Here is a 16840-nt window from a genome sequence, read left to right on the forward strand (position 1 = left end):
AAGTCCGGCTGAGGAAAAGCAGGGCCGTATTTCCCTCATTAGCCGTAATAATGGGCGTAATAGCAATAATGGCATTTAATGCAATCAAAGGCAGAGACGCCGAGGCCCATCAATGTCCAAGGCAAAATATACAAGCGACTCCGCACATCATTTTGGACCACTTAAAGCGGGGCGGCGGTCAGATCGGCATTTCCCGCGCTGTAAAAACTAAATTTGATTTCACACATTCAAAGTTAAACATCGTAAAAATAGCATTAAAAAAAAAAAAAAAACGCCAGTCATGACTTCCTTGCTGCTTCAGCTGACACACAAACACGCATTCATGCTCACGTTCACATCCGTTGACAATTTTGTGTCGCACGTTTTACGTTGAGTGAGCAGCGTGTTGAAGTCGCAGCTGGTTTAGTCATTAGCCATTTATGCTAATTTCCATTGTTAGCTTTAAGCTAGCAGACTCTATTATTTGGTTTAATTGCACATTGTGTTGTTTAAATATACAACGTTTGATTCTCTTGTTTTATTTGTCATTTTTCAAGTAAACTTCAAATGAATGTGACAAAGAAATGTGACTTTTTTTTTTTAGATTTCCACCAATTGTTTCTGGACAGTATCCCCTGCCGCTAACCGGGGTTGGCTGTAATTAGCATGAAAAGCGATGAAAGTGGATTAACTATGTTTTTACATCATATTTCTCGGTAAAAGCATCTCTGTTAGGGAAGCAATTAGCATCCATTTGCTAGCCACGAAGCTCCCGCCTCCCATCTTGGTGTAGCTGAACTGGCTAACGATGAGGGATGATATCTATCCATCAAGACATTAGCGAACTTGACAAGAAAGCACACCTGTATTCTTGTTTTCTTTTTCTATCGTTTTTTTTTTTTGCAATTTGTGTCCAGCGAGCAAGAGAAGAGCGAGTGCTGCTTTAATTACTGCTGCTGCTGCTTCTGCTGGTTCAAATATTAATGGGGCACAGAGTGTTGCATGCTCATTTCTGTTGATTTTTAATTAGCGGTAATTCATTTCGCACAAAGCATGTTGATGCCTGCGCCACAGACATTAGCAGAGAGGCTGCAGAAACATGTTTTGCAAAGGGGGGGGGGGGGACGCGAGGCGGGTGGTTCGTTTAGGTGGGCAGCATACTCGCTCTTATGACCAACCTCCCCAAAAAGGGACGACCAGTCAAAAACAATCGCGTGTGACAGACGCCGGCTCGATTAGCGTACTAGCGATTAGCACCCTGGCAATTAGCTCGCCGGCCATTAGCGCATGCTCGCCGATTAGCGGCCGGGGGGGGGACAAAAGCGGCATCATCAGGTAGATTTCGCCGGCCTGGCACATCACCAAACGTCTCCATTAGCCCGCTTTGTTACCCACAATTCCTTGCTGTTCCCCGTGTGCGTGCGACGTCGCTGGCATCTGGGCGGCTCCTGATTGAGGAGCGTAAATGAATAATAATCCCTGGAAAGGCGAGCTTGCACGTCAGCATCTGGCGGCCTTGCCGGCTAATAGTTTTTAGTGCCGCTTGATGCCGGATGACGTGTGTTTGTATTCGGGTCAAGGGAGGACGGCGAAAAAAAAAAAAAAAAAAAGCTGAGAGCTTATTACTACCTGAAAACATTTTTAGAATCAAAGATCTTACAGTTCATACGCACGTCTTTCTTGGTGATCGTCTTCAAAATTGGAGCAAGGCACTTGCCTGTTTTCGTTTGAGGCGCAAAGAAAGGTTGGAAGATGGCGACTTTTTTTTGCCGAGGCGACGGCGGCGAGCTGACGGCCGCATAAATAAGGAATGTGGCAACATCTGGTCTTTGTAAGTCGCTGAGCGTTTTAATGCGACGCATCGGCGGCGAGCACTCTCGCTCCCGCTTCCTTTTAGCGCCGAATAATCAACCGTCTTTGGGGAATTCAAAAGCCTCCCGTCCCCTCTGTCGAGCTCTTCCTTTGGCGTCAACCCCCCCCCCCCCCATCTTGTCACCCCATTTAAGGAGACTTTCTTTCTTACTTAGTTGATTTAAAATTTTGATACCTTCGGGAACAGCGTTCATCTACGTGGGTGTGTCGACATCCAGCACAATTAAAATTCACGCACACTCGTCCCCGTTTGCCTGCGACACGCCCGAGATGGAAAAAGTTGCACGCTTGTTTTTTTTTTATCTGAACGGCAACACAATTAAGTTCATCGGAAGAACATCAATTTTCCATCGTACCACTTCTGCGACGAAACGGCCCAGAGTGGTCGCTTTTCCGACAGACTTTTTTGCGACCGTGTGGGCACAATAGAACTACTTTTCAAAAATTTTTCAACCATTCTCTGGTTTTAAAGTATTTACAGTGCACAATTGTATTGCACAACAATACTTAACCAGATTTGCAATTTTATTATTAACTGATGGGTGAAATAAAGAAGCTTGGAGTAAAAAAAAAAAAAATTGTGAGAGCCTCTCTGTTCCCCTGGTGCGATGGTTATCGCCCTCGCCTCGGGTTGGCGGCTTCGGACGGCCGTGGGATGACAGCCCGTTGACTCGGAGATTTTTCAACTATATGTGAGAACATCAACGCATCACGCAACGGCAATTCCTCTTTGAATCGCTGCAAAAAAAAGTGGCCGAGACTCTCGGTTTGTGAAATGTCAGAACCCCGCCCGCTGCCCCAATCCCACGCCTCGCCTCTTGTAATCGAAAAGCGAAGGAGGCTGAGTCAGGCTAAGCGTGGCCCGTGCGATGTGGCGTGCGGCCGTTCTGGAATCTGAAATGGAAAAGCGGGATAAAAAAAAAACCCTTCCCGGGCCTGAGAACCGGGTGAAAATGTTTGAATGATGGAAAGATTCCACTCCAATTTCTGTACGGCGCATTTATTTTGGGGATGAAAGATGACGTCAGGGCGATGGTGGGGAAAATGATCATTCTGCCCAACTTTCAATAGCAGGATGTGGCAAGGAACAAAAGACATTCTAAGGACACGGTGGGATGTAAAAGCCGACGGCGGGTCACAGCTGCGGCGAAGATGGCGTCGGAAAACGCCATTTGACAGCTTTTGTTCGCTGGTGACGTTTCTCGGATGCCATGTTGAGTTTTCGGTGTACAAATGTGCTCCGAGCACACCGTTTAACTAGGTTTAACTTTTAAATAATATAAAAATAATAAATAAATAAAAATATAAAAATAGTCAATTGAAGAGGCAGAAATGTTGAAACCGCCCCCCCCCCACCCCCAAAAAAAGGATTCCAGTAAACGTATATTCCCCCATTAAAAATCATCCTTGGATATCAATTTGTGTTGAATTACTAACATGGTGCTTTTTTTTGGGGTTGTTTTTTTTACACACAATTTCTGAAAAAATAAAAACTAAGACTAAAACTAAACTGTTTTTGAAAAAACTGAAACAAATAAAAACTAACAAAAGCCCCCTTGAAAACTAAATAAAACGAACTAAATTTAAACTTCAAATCAAATTTACTCTAATTAAAATTCCAAACCTTGGTGACCTCCTGCAACTTTTGTCCTTCATGTGGTTTGAAAACACGTGCTCTTTTTTTTTTTTTTCCTGAATGTGGAAATGTATTCTCCGCTCGAAGCCATCTGTCACTGCGTCGCCGTGATCCCGAGATCCGACCGCAACGTCCCGCGGCTGCGCATCCCGCCAACTCCCAGGTGCGAGCGCGCTTTCGCTAAATCCCGCAGACTTTCGTTCAATAAGGTTCAAATATTGCCGAGGTTCAGCGCGGTTTAACGTCATTTAGGAAAATCAAAGATGGAGGCTGAGAGGGATTTCAGACGTTTGTGGGGGAAAAGTCAAGTCACGCTTCTGAGTCTCGTCTTTTAGAAACGCACCGAAAAGCGAAAGAAAATTGCAATTCCATGGTTGCCTTTCCAATATCTATTTCATTTTTTTTTATCTCTGTCCCATGAAAACTTTTTTGTAAAAACTTCTCCAAGTCTATCTGACTTTCTTTTTGTAGAAAACCTTGCCATGCCCCCATGAATTCTGCCTAGCAACAAGAATGAAAAAAGTTATTGTTGGTGGTTAAAGTTAAAAATATATATATTTTGTTCATCTTTTTCTTCATTTTGGGGGCTTTTAATTCTGCCCAAATTAATTAATAAAATAATTACAAAAATCTTTTAGGTCGAACGCTTACAAGAGTAGTCTTGAGTATTTTATTTCTTGAGGAAAAAATGATTTCCAAAACATTCTCAGAGGTGAGTCATTCTTTTATAAAAGTAATAATATTTTTTCTTTGTAAATATTGAGGGAAAAGTATTAATCACATTAAATAATAGTTCAAATAGTTGTATTTTTCAAAAAAAAAAGTCAAATTGTTGCCCCAAAATCAGTAAGAATCTGTAAAATTATGAATGGAAGATGAAAGTAAATACATATAACGTCATAGTACATTTTATAATAAAGTAAAAAGTTAGATTTTTTTTTCAGGAAAAAAAATGTGACAATAGTCATATTTTTCTTGAAAATGAATAAAATGAATTTTGCAGTTTTTTTTTAGAAGTTTTTTTTAAGGAGTCAAAATTGCACAAGGTCTTTTCTAAGGTTTTTTTTTTTTTTTTAGAAAAACAAATCTTTTCAAGAAGGGTTATCGTTTGAGGTTATAATAATTTTTTTATATATTATTTAAATAATTATTTTGAGAATAAAATCTAATCCTCACAATTTAAAAAAATCTATATCTTTTGAGAATTTTTAATAATTAGCATACACGCAAGTAAAAAAATAAAGAGCAAAACAGACAGTGAGTGGCAGTCGAGTCGCTTTTCTGGCCTGTAGCCTACCTAAGTGCTTGTAATTTATGTATTTTTTTATTTTAAAATAAAAAAACAAAAAAAACAAAACCTTATTGGGGCGTACGAGTGGCACCTGAGCACAGCGAGGCTCGTCGAGTCTGTTTTGGTCAATGCACAAGTGGCGTCGGCGCGTGATTGCTTGGGAACGGACGAGCAGGAAGAGGAGCTCCAAGTTCAACGAGTGACGAGAGGACGCTCGAGAGGACCGCAGCGGCGAGCTGTTAGTCATGTGTCGCATGAGAGCTTTATTAATAGCACGACTCGCCCCTGTCGGGGGACTTTATTGACTTGATTTTAGCACAATGCTCAAATGGCCAACAGACGGGACGAATCAGGTCAGGAGCGTCCGAAAATGGTCGCTAACTGTCACAACAGCTGATTTGCTATACATTGACAGACATTTCATATTTAAATTCTCATATTTCTTCCACCAATTAGTATTCATTTAGTCACTGATAAGAATTATACTGCCCACCGGTGGCCAAGGTGTGCATTACCAGGAGGAGAGCACCATCTCCATTGAATTCAAACCTGAAATCATGATGCAAAAAGTGTTGAATTCTTTGCGTGCTTTTTAATCACATAAGGAATGTATGTTTTGTTTTCTTCAGTGCAACGCTACGCTAACAGAACATTTAAGATCAAATTTCAATAAATAAAGATGACAGCAGGGCAGCAGCAGCTGTCGGCTGCAAAGCGGCGGCCATCTTGCTGGGGAAATCTAACGAGATAAGCAGATTAATGCTGGTAAGGCAAAGACATGTGCCGCTCTCTTCCGTAACTCGGCAAACATCTTCATGTGAGCGCACATTAATAGAATTTAGTCGCCAGTTGGTTCATCTTGTTCCATTTCAAATAAATAAAGACAGAAAGCAGCTGTGGTCAATGAGTGGTTTGGGCTTGTTTTTTTTTGGGGGGGGGGGTTTTCAACTTTCTGTTTCAACTCTAATGCTTGAGTGATTTTTGGAAGTTTTGCCCAACACCATAAATAGTTTCAAATATTTTGGTGTTACAAAAAAAATGCAATGAAATAAACAATTTCCCTTAATTTTTTATTTTTTATTTTTAATCACACCGCCTTTTCAAATTGTGCCTGCTCATTGTGGACTCTCGCTGCTTGACAACAAACATGATCCATCCATTCGAGTCTTGGCTCATTTGGCCTCGTCAGAGGTCACCCCAGCAGAAATCAAGTTTCCCGTTATTTGCCGTGATGGAGTGCAGGCCCGCCACAATCTGCAGCAGACGTGCTCGCTGATGTTTTATCTCCAGATGAGCACAATCAACTCAAATAATGCAATAAGTACCAGCAGGTCAGCGCCACCGTCTGCAGGTCCGCTCCCGGCCGACGACCCACCGGCCGTAAATCAGGAAGTCAAGCGGGAACCCTCCATCATATCATGATAGACATCTCAGTCCCACAGACCACTCAAAGAAACCAAGCGGGGGAAACTACCGATAATACTTTACATATTCTCGATACGTCACGCGTTAGCTTTGACGCTACAAAGAAAAAAATACAAGTTCAGTCTCAAAAGATTTCCACTTTTAACAAACAAATGACGACAATTTTATTCTTGTGGAATACGGCGTTGAGCTAAGGCGCGACCGATTAATCGGCCCTCCCAACATCGGCCAAATGGACGATATTTCTCGATTGTTTTAATATTTATGTACGTTAAACCATTTAGAGCAGTTGTACACTTTTTGTTTCCTTAAATATTTTGAATGATATTTGTTGAGAAGGTAAAAGAAGAAGAAAGTACATTTGAATTTTTCCAAGCAAAGCTGAAGTGAGCAAATTGAGCAACAAATTGACCTGCATGTTACAATTTTACACACAAAATATTTAAAAAAACAAAACATAAATCAAACAAACGTGTTGGATATGCCACATATTCAACAACACGACAAGGATTAATTTCCTGATAACTTCATTCATTAAATGCCACGCAGTGCATTCTGGGAATTCAAATGAAAAGTGACTTTTTTACTTTTTTTTTTAATTTCCTGTTAACCCTGCTATTCGTGGTGACGCCCATTGAAATGCACGTCATGAAGTGCGACACGGAAGTAAAAACTAAACGTAAAATTTTTCTACGTGATTATCTGTATGTTAGGTTTAAGATTTAAAAAAAAAAAAGATTTTACCGTTTAACTCTGTCATGCTAACAATAAATGACAACACATCCTTTTGGAAAACAAAATTAAACATCCTCATGATTCTATGAAATGTTGCCAATTTTTTTTTTCTTCACTTTGAGCAAGTGTCACATGCTGCACATTATGCCAGCAAGGGTCAATGACTTTATAAAGTTGTTTTTTTTTTTTTTTGTATGCGGAACGTAATCTGCCTCCTGAAATGTTTCTGAATGCGGACACTGTTGATCGGTGTGTCATCCCTGCAGTCAATCAACATGACATGCTGGAGAAGGAAGTAAAGTTGAAACCTGTTTTCGAGTGACAATGGCATTGTTCACGGAACACAATGTCATTATTATTATCATCACAAGTGCTAATAAGCACTCTTCTCATTCATACGTTAATTATGTGTTACGTCTCAAAAGGTAATAATGTGCTCACGGCGTTTGCACAAGTGACTCTGAATGGAAATGTTTTGTTTTTGTTACCACAACGACAAACTACACGGACAAGTTGTCATCAACAGGCAAAGAAGTGACACTTTTTTTTTTTTTTTTTTTTCAAGGGAAAAAATGTGGGAATTTTACAAGAATAAAGACATTTTCTTTTTTTTTTTTTGTTTTCATCTTGTTTTATTTTTTGGGGGCAGGAGCCAAAAATCTTAATTGGTTATTGGTTTCTCCTTTTGTAACTGTTTTATGAATTGTAATTATATTTTGGTCGTTTCATGTATTTACAATAAAACTTTATGTGAAAAGTAACATTTTACTGATGGAAAAATGTCAACTCCGAATAAATGAAGTACTAGTTTTTAAGAATGAAGTCTGTAGTCTTATTTTCTTATTTTGGAGAAAGTTGTGGTTTAAGAATAAAGACATTTTCATTCAATTTTTTTCAACAAAGCAGAAGAAAGTCAATGGGTATAGATTTAAATTAGAATTCTTGATATTTGTAATATTTGTGACGAAAATCCATATTTTTTCATGACAAAAATTAGATTTTGTTTTTTTTATTGCAGGTGCTGAACAAGTAAATTGTAATAAATTCTTAAATTGCAAAATTTCATTACAATAAATTTTTGTTAATATTTTTGGAGGAAAAAAGTTGAAAAGCAGCCGTTTTTTACAAAAAATCTTAAATTGCAAAGACATTTGTGGGTAGGAAAAGTGATTAAAAAGTCAATTCAAGTAGAGAAACATTTTAGGAAATTGTGATTGTGAGAATGCAGTTATATTTTTTATTACTTTTTAAAAAAAAATATTTTAATTGGAAAAAATTTGAAATTTGAAAACGTAATTATTTTTTAGAATAGCTACTTTTAAAAAAATACGTACCGGTTTATTTAATAATAATAAAAAATATAATCTGATGAGAATTGTTTTAAAATAGCAATTTCTTCCTTTCAAATGCAAATGTTTTAAAAAAATTTTTTTTTTTAATTTTGGATTTGAATTCATTAAGAGTATTACATTTCCGCTGGCATTGCTCTGTCAAGTGTTCTATGATTAAAGTTGAGCGGAAGCCAGTTCTCAAGCTATTATTAAAAAGTCAGTCATGTGACTCACAGGTGCGTCTCACCATTTGACACCTCAAGAAACCCAGCGAGAAGGAAAACTAACACAGCGTCAGTCCATCCGTTTGCTTTTTGGCCCTAGGTGCTCTCTCATTTTCAATTAGCGAGCGACTCACTCCCCATCCCGCAGACAAACAAATATCAATAAATATCCGTCAATACAAATCAAGAGAGGTGAAGACGCCAACAAACAAACCGAGCGGCGCCGAGGTGCTCATGCTCATTATGTCTGTTTTGCGAGGGATCAGACGTGTTTGCTCGGGCGCCGGGGAAGGTTTAAGATGCGCAGATGGCTCCTGAGCGTCACCGCAATGGCGAGATCACGCTGGCCCACAAAAAAAAAAAAGCAAGAAGACACTTTTTGCACGTGTTAGTCACATTCCGAGAACAAAAAAAATTCATGAGAAAAGTGGAGCTGTTTTAAAAAAAAAAAAAAAAAAAAAACTATTTAATGAGATTGAGAATATCATTCCATTATTTTAGAATTTCTTTTAGTAATCATCAAAGGTCGGAAGCTACCCTCTTGCTGGCCACTTCATCTAGCTCCTCCAAGGAGCTCCCACGCCCGAGTTTTTGCCTCAACAACCACCAAAGCTGAGTTCTGCTCGACCATCGAAGTCGCGCAGGCAAAAGCGGCCCGATAGAGCTCGAGTCGTGTGTCCAGTTGAGCATGACTATCTAGTTGGAGCTTCTCAACTTTAATTGGTCTCCTTCCCTGCTGGAGAGGTGAAATCTCACATCCCTTCTTGACTCCTCCCACTGGCGATGAGTCCATGGAAAAGTGTGCCCACTTCGCCTCTTCGGACTGTCCCCGGCCTTCAACCAACTCAAGGCCTGGTTCCAGAGGGAGGCCCCGGTGACCCGCATCCGAGGAGGGGAAAATGATGGACGTGTGCAGTAATTAATTAACAGTACTTCAGTAAGAGTCGAAAAGTACTTCGTCCGGTCCCTCACTCATTTAGAGAAAATGGAATAGTGAGAAAAATGCAGGTGGGAAAATAATGCAGGTGCGCGTTGGGCTTCTTTGGTCGTCGTTGTGTCGTTAAATGTGAGAAATTTAGATGCTTGGTTTGTGCGTGCAGTGAAGTAAGCAATTAGGCAAGCTGAAACAGGTGCAGTGATGAACTGGTTGTCAACTTCTGCTCGTTCAGTCCTTCCTAGATTGACTGATGGATAAAATGTATATAAATTGACAAGCAAAGAAATGTGTGAAATATTACATTTTGTGCCCTTGTTTTCAAGGATTTTGTTTCCGTAATTGTATTTTTTTTTTCTCAAATTTTGGTATCTACTTATATATATATATATATATATATATATATATATATATATATATATATATATATATATATATATATATATATATATATATATATATATATATATATATATAATATAAAAGGATTATATTGAGAATTTTTTTAATGAAAATCTAAAATTTGGGGGATTTTTCCTCAAGAAAAACTTCAAGACGTGTCGAGAGACAGGTCAGATTTTGCGAGAAAAAAAATGTCGACTTTTTGTGGAAGTTTTATATATTTTTTTTTACCTCCAAAGAACTTTAAAAATGATATTAAATTTAAAACCAATTTCACTGAATTATCCAGAAAAACTAGTTGTTCAATATTTTTTTCAAGAAAAGTATTTTTCCAAAAATGATAAGAAAAAGGGATTTGTGAGGAAACAAAAGGTATAAAACATCCAAAAGCATGATATATTTTCAAGCAAAATCCACAAACGTTCAACTGTGGCTTTTTTCGTTTATTCATGAAAAAAAAACAAAAAAACAGCAGAACATCAATAGAAGGCCGGCACAGTCCGACCTGCCGGGTACGCACGCACGGCGGCGGCTACTAAACAGGTGACGGGCACGGGCACGCCCGTTAGCACGCCGACCATCCAGTCGGTGCTCGACACACACTCGGCACGAGAAGATGCAGAAGAAGAAGAAGCTGATTGAAAGAGAGGCACCACCGACTTTTCTCCGCTCAGCACATTTGCACTCTATTTACATGGTTGCGTGTGCGTGCGCGTGTATATGTGTGCTATGTACACTTTTACAAACATCCAAAGTCCATCGGCCATCTTTTTCGAGAAGGATAAGAAGCTCGTCTGCATGGAGGAACCGCTTCCAAATCGGAATCAAACAAAAATTGTCCACAATGAGCTCGTTCACCCAAAAGGAAGACGCACATGATTTCCACACAGATTGCATAATGTTTTCTTTTTCTTTTCTCTCTACGCGCTTATTAAGCTTATTTGCATGATCCTTGTAAAAATTGCATACAACATGAAATCAGTGTCACTCGCTCCTTGCGCTTTTTTGTTTTGTTTTGTTTTTTTTTCTTACTGGGATTACAGGCCACCTTTAAAGCACATTTCTCCTATGGAAAACATTTAAGACACTTTTTTGTTGTTGTCCGTTCGTTTGAGTTTAAATAGAAAAAAGATGAGGAGGGAGAAATGTATAAAAAAAAAAACATCATCAACACTGCAAATAAATAAGAAAGCTGGCGTCATTCACATTTCTCATTGTGTGTTCCAGTGGCAAAAGGAACCGTGTGGTGCAAGGCATTGTTGGCATAGGTTGATCATATATATCACATAGAATTTTTATTTATACACAAACAGTAGAGAGAAACTTTTCCTTAGATTCTGTTCCATCCTCAAGAAACCACAGAAATGATGGCCTGTGAATCGTCATAATATTAAGATTAATAATGGTGGTCGTTTAAGGCCTTGTCAAACAACTTGGTCCTTGATTTCTGTTTAGAAAAAAAAAACATCACGCACGTAAAACCACAAAAGTTGTCCTTGGGAATAAGAAATGGATTAAACCAGTGTTAGTTTTTCAGACAGAAGGGAAAAAAAGTGCGAGGATGTGTCCACACGTACACACTTTCGTTCAAATTTGATGGGATTTTTTTTTTTTCCCTTCAAAATTATTTAAAAAAAAAACAAAATTTAAAAACGGGTGAATATTTTCGTAAAAGTCTATCTTGAGATTTTTGTCATATTTTTCAAGAATTCAATATTTTTCAGAATTGTTTTTTTTTTCTAAGAAAAAAAGAAGAAAAGGTAGTAAAGAATCTGATTTAACTTCAAGAACAAACTTTAAAGGTCAGTCTTATAAGCAGAATTGGGATTTTATTGGGGGGAAGAAAAATTGTAATCTTGTAAGAATAATGTTTATTGGGGGAATCAATCTTGAGAATATTGTAAGATTTTTCGCAATTTTTTTTTTCTTTTAGAAAAGTCCTGAGGTTTTTTTTTTTTGTCATTTTCTAGAAAATGTACTGTGACCATACAAGAATAAATATGGATTTTTGGAGAAAAGGCATAATGTTGAGCAAAAACAATTGTCATAATTGAGAAAATATTTGAATCTTCCGTGAATACTATCTTTTGAGAAAAATGTTCGGTTTTCCTAGAACAAAAAAAAAATTGTAAGATGTTAAGAAAAGAATGAACATTTTAGTTTTTAGTGATGACAGGGTTCTAATTATAGAAGAAATTGATGCATTGATGTGGACAGATTTGGAAAAAAAAGAAATTCTATCGTGTGTGGACATCGTAGATGTTTGAAATGTTACAATGATCCCTTTGGAAACGACTACGTGTGGACACGTCCCCAAGTCTGAGTGCAGGAAGCAAATCGTTCCCCAATGGCATGATTGCCCAAGTCATTTTGAACCTACGTCACAAAATATAAAGAAAGAAAAATAGTTTTTTCTTTCTAATTTTGTGTGTGCAGATTGTCAGTCATCTGGGTTATGGTAATTTACAAAATTTGAATCTGGAAATCAGGGAAAAAAAAAAAACTGAACACCTTCAAAAACGACTTAGGCAATTACGCTAATAGGCTCACAATGTACTGCCGATATCCAATTTTTTAGTTTTTTGTGCAGGTTACCAAACGATGCCAGAAGAGTCTTTACAGTGAATCATACTCGTCATCATCATAATACAATACTTTTACAAAATGCAAAAATTGAGAGTCCAGGCCAGTTTTTTTCTTTTTTTTTTGTTCCTTTTAGTCATTTGTCTGCTCCACGACAGGGGCGGGGCCTCCTCCCACTCGCCCCAGCTGCTCCTCCATCTTGACCACGAAGGCGTTGGCGTTGGTCTGCGTACTCTCGTCCGTCTCCTTGAGGGCGTCGCCGCCCTCGCCGGGCTCCGAGGGCTCTTCGTCCAAGGCGGCGGGGCTGCCGCCGCCGCTGCTGCAGCTGCCGCTCCTGGCGCCGCCGCTGCCGTTGTTGGCCGGGGGCGTCTCCTTGGGCCCTTTGGCCGAATGGCTAACGTAGAAGCGTTGGTTCTGGAAGAACTTGATGACGGTGAGTTTGGGGAGGTCCAGCTGGGCGGACAGCGTGTGGACAGCCTCCTCGTCCGGGTACGGGCCCACGTCTTGGATGAAGCTCTGCAGGATGCCCAGGGCCTCCAGGGAGATCTTGCCGCCGCCACCCGCGCGCGACTTTACCAGGCTGCGCACCACGTCCTCCTCCGTCTCGGCCGGGGAGGCGGTGGAGGGCTGGCGTGGGGGCAGGCGGGGGCCCGAGGGGGGCTGCTGGGACGGGAGTGGCTGGGATGGGTGCTGAAGGGACAGGGCCGGCTGGTGCTGAGGCTGCCAACGAGACGCGTGCAAGTATGCGTTACACGTGGCAAAATCGATTCAGAGAGCATCGCGTGTCGAGTAGTCTTTAAAAAAAGTTGGATATGTCAAGCACGTCAATTTCTTTTGCAAGAAGAAAAGCTTTTTGGAGAGAATGAAAAAAAAATTATTTTTTTTCCAAGAAAATCATTGGAGGAGAAAACGTAGCATTGCCCCTTAAACGAAATTCACATTTGTTGGAAGTTGTTTTTGTTTGTTAAACCCCAAATATTGGGATGGGGGGGGGGATAGTAACATTTTTCAGAATAAAGTATTTTGGATGAAAATCTTTTTCAATAAAAAATATTTTGCAAGAATCATTTTATTTCCATGAAATAAATTTATTTTTCTTGCAAAAAAATAACATTCTCTCGATTAAAGTTGTTCTTTCAAAAAAAATGTATATTTGAGAATATATTTTTTTTAATTTTATTTTGAGGAGGGACAAGAATTGTTTTTATTTTTTCCCCCAATAGAAAAAAATTTATCTTTTTCTCCCAAAGAAAAAGTTTTTTCCAATAAATAAAATACACTTTTTCGAGTAAAGTTGTATTTTTGAGAATAAAATGATATTTCTCAAAAAGGTTTTGGTGAAATGAAATATTTTTTCCGGAATAAAGTTCTATTCTTTAAAGAAATTAAGATTTTTTAGAACCCAAGCATACTTTTTCCAAGATATATCTATATTTTCTTTTATCAAGAAAAATAATTAATACAGTTATTTATTTATTTTTTTACACCCAGCTAAATGAAAGACCGCCTAAAATTGTTTTTGTTCCGGCTAACAGTTGAGTGCGACTTCGGTCACCTGCAGCTGGTCTGTCGAGATGTGTGAGAAGTGCGGCGGCCTGTCGGCGGCGTTGTTGTGATGTTGCTGTCCGGCGCTGCTCTCCTGTTCGTAAATGGCGTCGCGCTCGACCTGCGACAGACTGAGGAAGCGACGGATCATAGACAAATTCTCCCACAGCGTCCGGTTCTCGGGAGACGGATCCTCCTTCCAGCGCAGAAGCTCGCACAGCCAACCCTGCACAATCAAAACCAAACCACACACGAGTCACAAACACTCCTCATAAAAAAGCACACTTGGCCTCTTATTTGGAGCATTCCAGAGCTCCGGAAACTTTCCACCATTTTATTCCAATTACCAACTTTTTTTTTTTTTTGTCCCTTAAAAACATTAAGAACTGGTTTTGGTGCGAGCGCGGCCGGTGTGGTAATCCGGCGACCGATGCTCGTCGCCACCGGATTACGCAGGCTGACTCACTCACTCATTGGCTAGCTGGCTGGCTCACGCACGCGCTCACGTGCACACACGCTGCACGCGGGAGATAACTCAGCACTTTGCGCGTCCCATTCCAGATCCTCCCGTAAGCCTCATCAAACCGTAGAGGAAGGAGGAGGAGGAGGAGGAGGAGGAGGGTGAAAGAAAGAGAAAGAGGGGCCATAAAGCCTCCGTGCCCACCTTGTTCCTTTGCCACATTTATTGTTGCCTTTTTAATTTGCATGCAGAGGGATTTGGACCGTGCTCCAGTTGGGCCGTCTGTGCTTTCAGCTGATTCGGCAATGAGGGAGGACACACACACACACACACACACACACACGCGCGCGCGCGCTTGCCTCGTCCAACGCGGGCCTGCGACGGCGTAATCCAACTCAAACATTCTGCAAAGCAGCAGGATTAAACCCAAAGTAGCAGAGCCAATCAAAGCCCACACGGTGGGAACTCCCCTCGCCTGCCAGGAAGTCCATTTCATCAAACACAAAGTATACGCCACGTCTATTAGCTTGACGCTAGTCATGGTTAAACCAAATGTTGTCCGTTCTTGTGTCTTGTACTTCCTGGAATTAAAACTGGTTCTAAATTCACGTGCAGAAAATTTTATTATTTATTTATTTATTTATTTTTTTCATTTCATTTCTTCCTGTCCGACTAACCAATGAGACAACAATCTTTATATCGCAGACTTCACAAGCTTTGATGACTATTTAGGAATATCTTCAATCGAAAAAAATTATAATTTGTGAGCTAACAACCGGGCATGACTAGCGAGCCGAAGCGGAGCAAAGAAGCTCAGACAGTCGAGAGGATTCCGAAGCGACGCGCAATCAGCAACATGACTGCTCAACATTTCTCAACTCTGTTGAAAACTTCAAACGAATCAATTTCGTGCTTTGGTAACACGTTATGCTAACAACCGCTAATGTTAGCTTGTTTACGGCGCTAATGCTATTTTATCGAATCTAGACAGCGTTTTTATTGTCACAACTGCGCACATGAGCGGCGGGGCTTTGGTCAGACTCGACGGCGGGCGGCAGATTTGAGATTTGTCTTGTGAGGCTAAAGAAGACAAAACTCCCCCTTTAAATGACAGGAAATTCAACAACTAAAAATATGCGGGATTAAAAAAAATAATAAAATGCGTCATGTCATATAATGTGATTTCTTCTCTTGCCAGTTTTCTTCCGGATAAGATGCCATCTGACTCAGTCAAAATAAACACACGGAGTGGAAATAATCTATCCATTTTGTGCAGCGCTTACCCTCACTGGGGTCACAGACGATCTGGAGCCTGTGCCAGCTGACTTCGGGTGAGAATTAAAAACTATGATTGCCCCCCCCCCCCAAAAAAAAAAGAAGAAAAAAAGAGTTGATTGTGTGTGCAACATACGCGTCATGTGATGAGTGTGTCTCTGAAATGCTGTGGCAAAAAAGAAAACATTCCGGAATCGAGCTTCGGAGCCCACGGGGACGGAACACGCTCGAATTCGACGGAGGGCTTTCGAAAAGAAATGAACACAACAGATTCAAGTTGAAAGAGTCACTTTAAACGAATCAAATTCTCACGGTAGCCAAATGCACAAAAAAAAAAGGTGCAACGGGAACCAGTTTAGTCAGGATAGGTTATTCAAATGATTCACCAGTCGCCGTGCCAAAGGCCCATCCCCAAACCTTGTAAATCTGAAGTCATTTTTCGTTTGAGGTGAGTTTATATTTGAAAAAAATAATCAAATAAAAAATACCGGTACGACTCAGTTTTTGCAGGGATAATGTGCAATTCTTAAAAAAAAAATTGGATTTTTTTATTGCACTGTTGAAAATTGAGAAGTTCAAATTTAAATCTTTAGAGATTATGAATTTGGGGGGTTTTTTTTCGGATCAATTTGGGGGAATTTTCCCAGGAAATGTAAAATTCTTCCAAAAATATTAGGAATGTTAAAGTCTCAATTTGTTCATTTATTTTTTCTGTTTTCAGAATTATCTCAAGGTAAAAGTGTTTGGAATGATTTTGGGCGCCTGAGCAACTTGTTATATTTGTAACGTATGATTGGTGAATTTTATTTTTGTTTTGTTGAGGGTTCTTTTTTTTCATAGAAAACTTTGGCATTTTAGAGCGGTTCAACAGTTTTTTTTTTTGTTTTTTTTAATAAAGTGATCTGCAGTCGACAGCAAGTTTCAAAATGGCCGCCCCTTGAAATACATTAACACGAGTGGATTTTGCATCTTAATTCATATTCCAGATTAGTATGCTGTGTTTAGACAAAATAGGGAGCGCATATAACATTACTGTCAAGATTTCTTTTTTTAACTTACTTCCCCTTTAAGTTTAAAAAACATACATGAATAAAAAAAGTCAAGCACCTGTGTGTTTAGGTAGCATCATGCTAGCAACCCTAAACGTG

General features: G+C 39.6%; 1 protein-coding gene across 1 annotated transcript in view; it reads right to left on the reverse strand.

Moving 5' to 3' along the window:
* Positions 1 to 10257: 10257 nt before the first annotated feature.
* Positions 10258 to 16840, reverse strand: part of satb1b (SATB homeobox 1b) — a 52668-nt gene continuing 46085 nt past the window's right edge. Inside the window, exons 12-13 of the mRNA XM_088306530.1 lie at positions 13968 to 14183; positions 10258 to 13132 (exon numbers count right to left, since the gene is read on the reverse strand). Of these exons, the coding sequence (XP_088162656.1) occupies positions 12545 to 13132; positions 13968 to 14183 (804 nt within the window). The 3' untranslated portion in view covers positions 10258 to 12544. The remainder of the gene's footprint in view (positions 13133 to 13967; positions 14184 to 16840) is intronic.

The sequence above is a fragment of the Idiotropiscis lumnitzeri genome, chromosome 10 (assembly GCF_059441095.1).
Source record: "Idiotropiscis lumnitzeri isolate Australia: NSW breed Sydney's pygmy pipehorse chromosome 10, RoL_Ilum_1.0, whole genome shotgun sequence".
NCBI classification, from domain to species: domain Eukaryota; kingdom Metazoa; phylum Chordata; class Actinopteri; order Syngnathiformes; family Syngnathidae; genus Idiotropiscis; species Idiotropiscis lumnitzeri.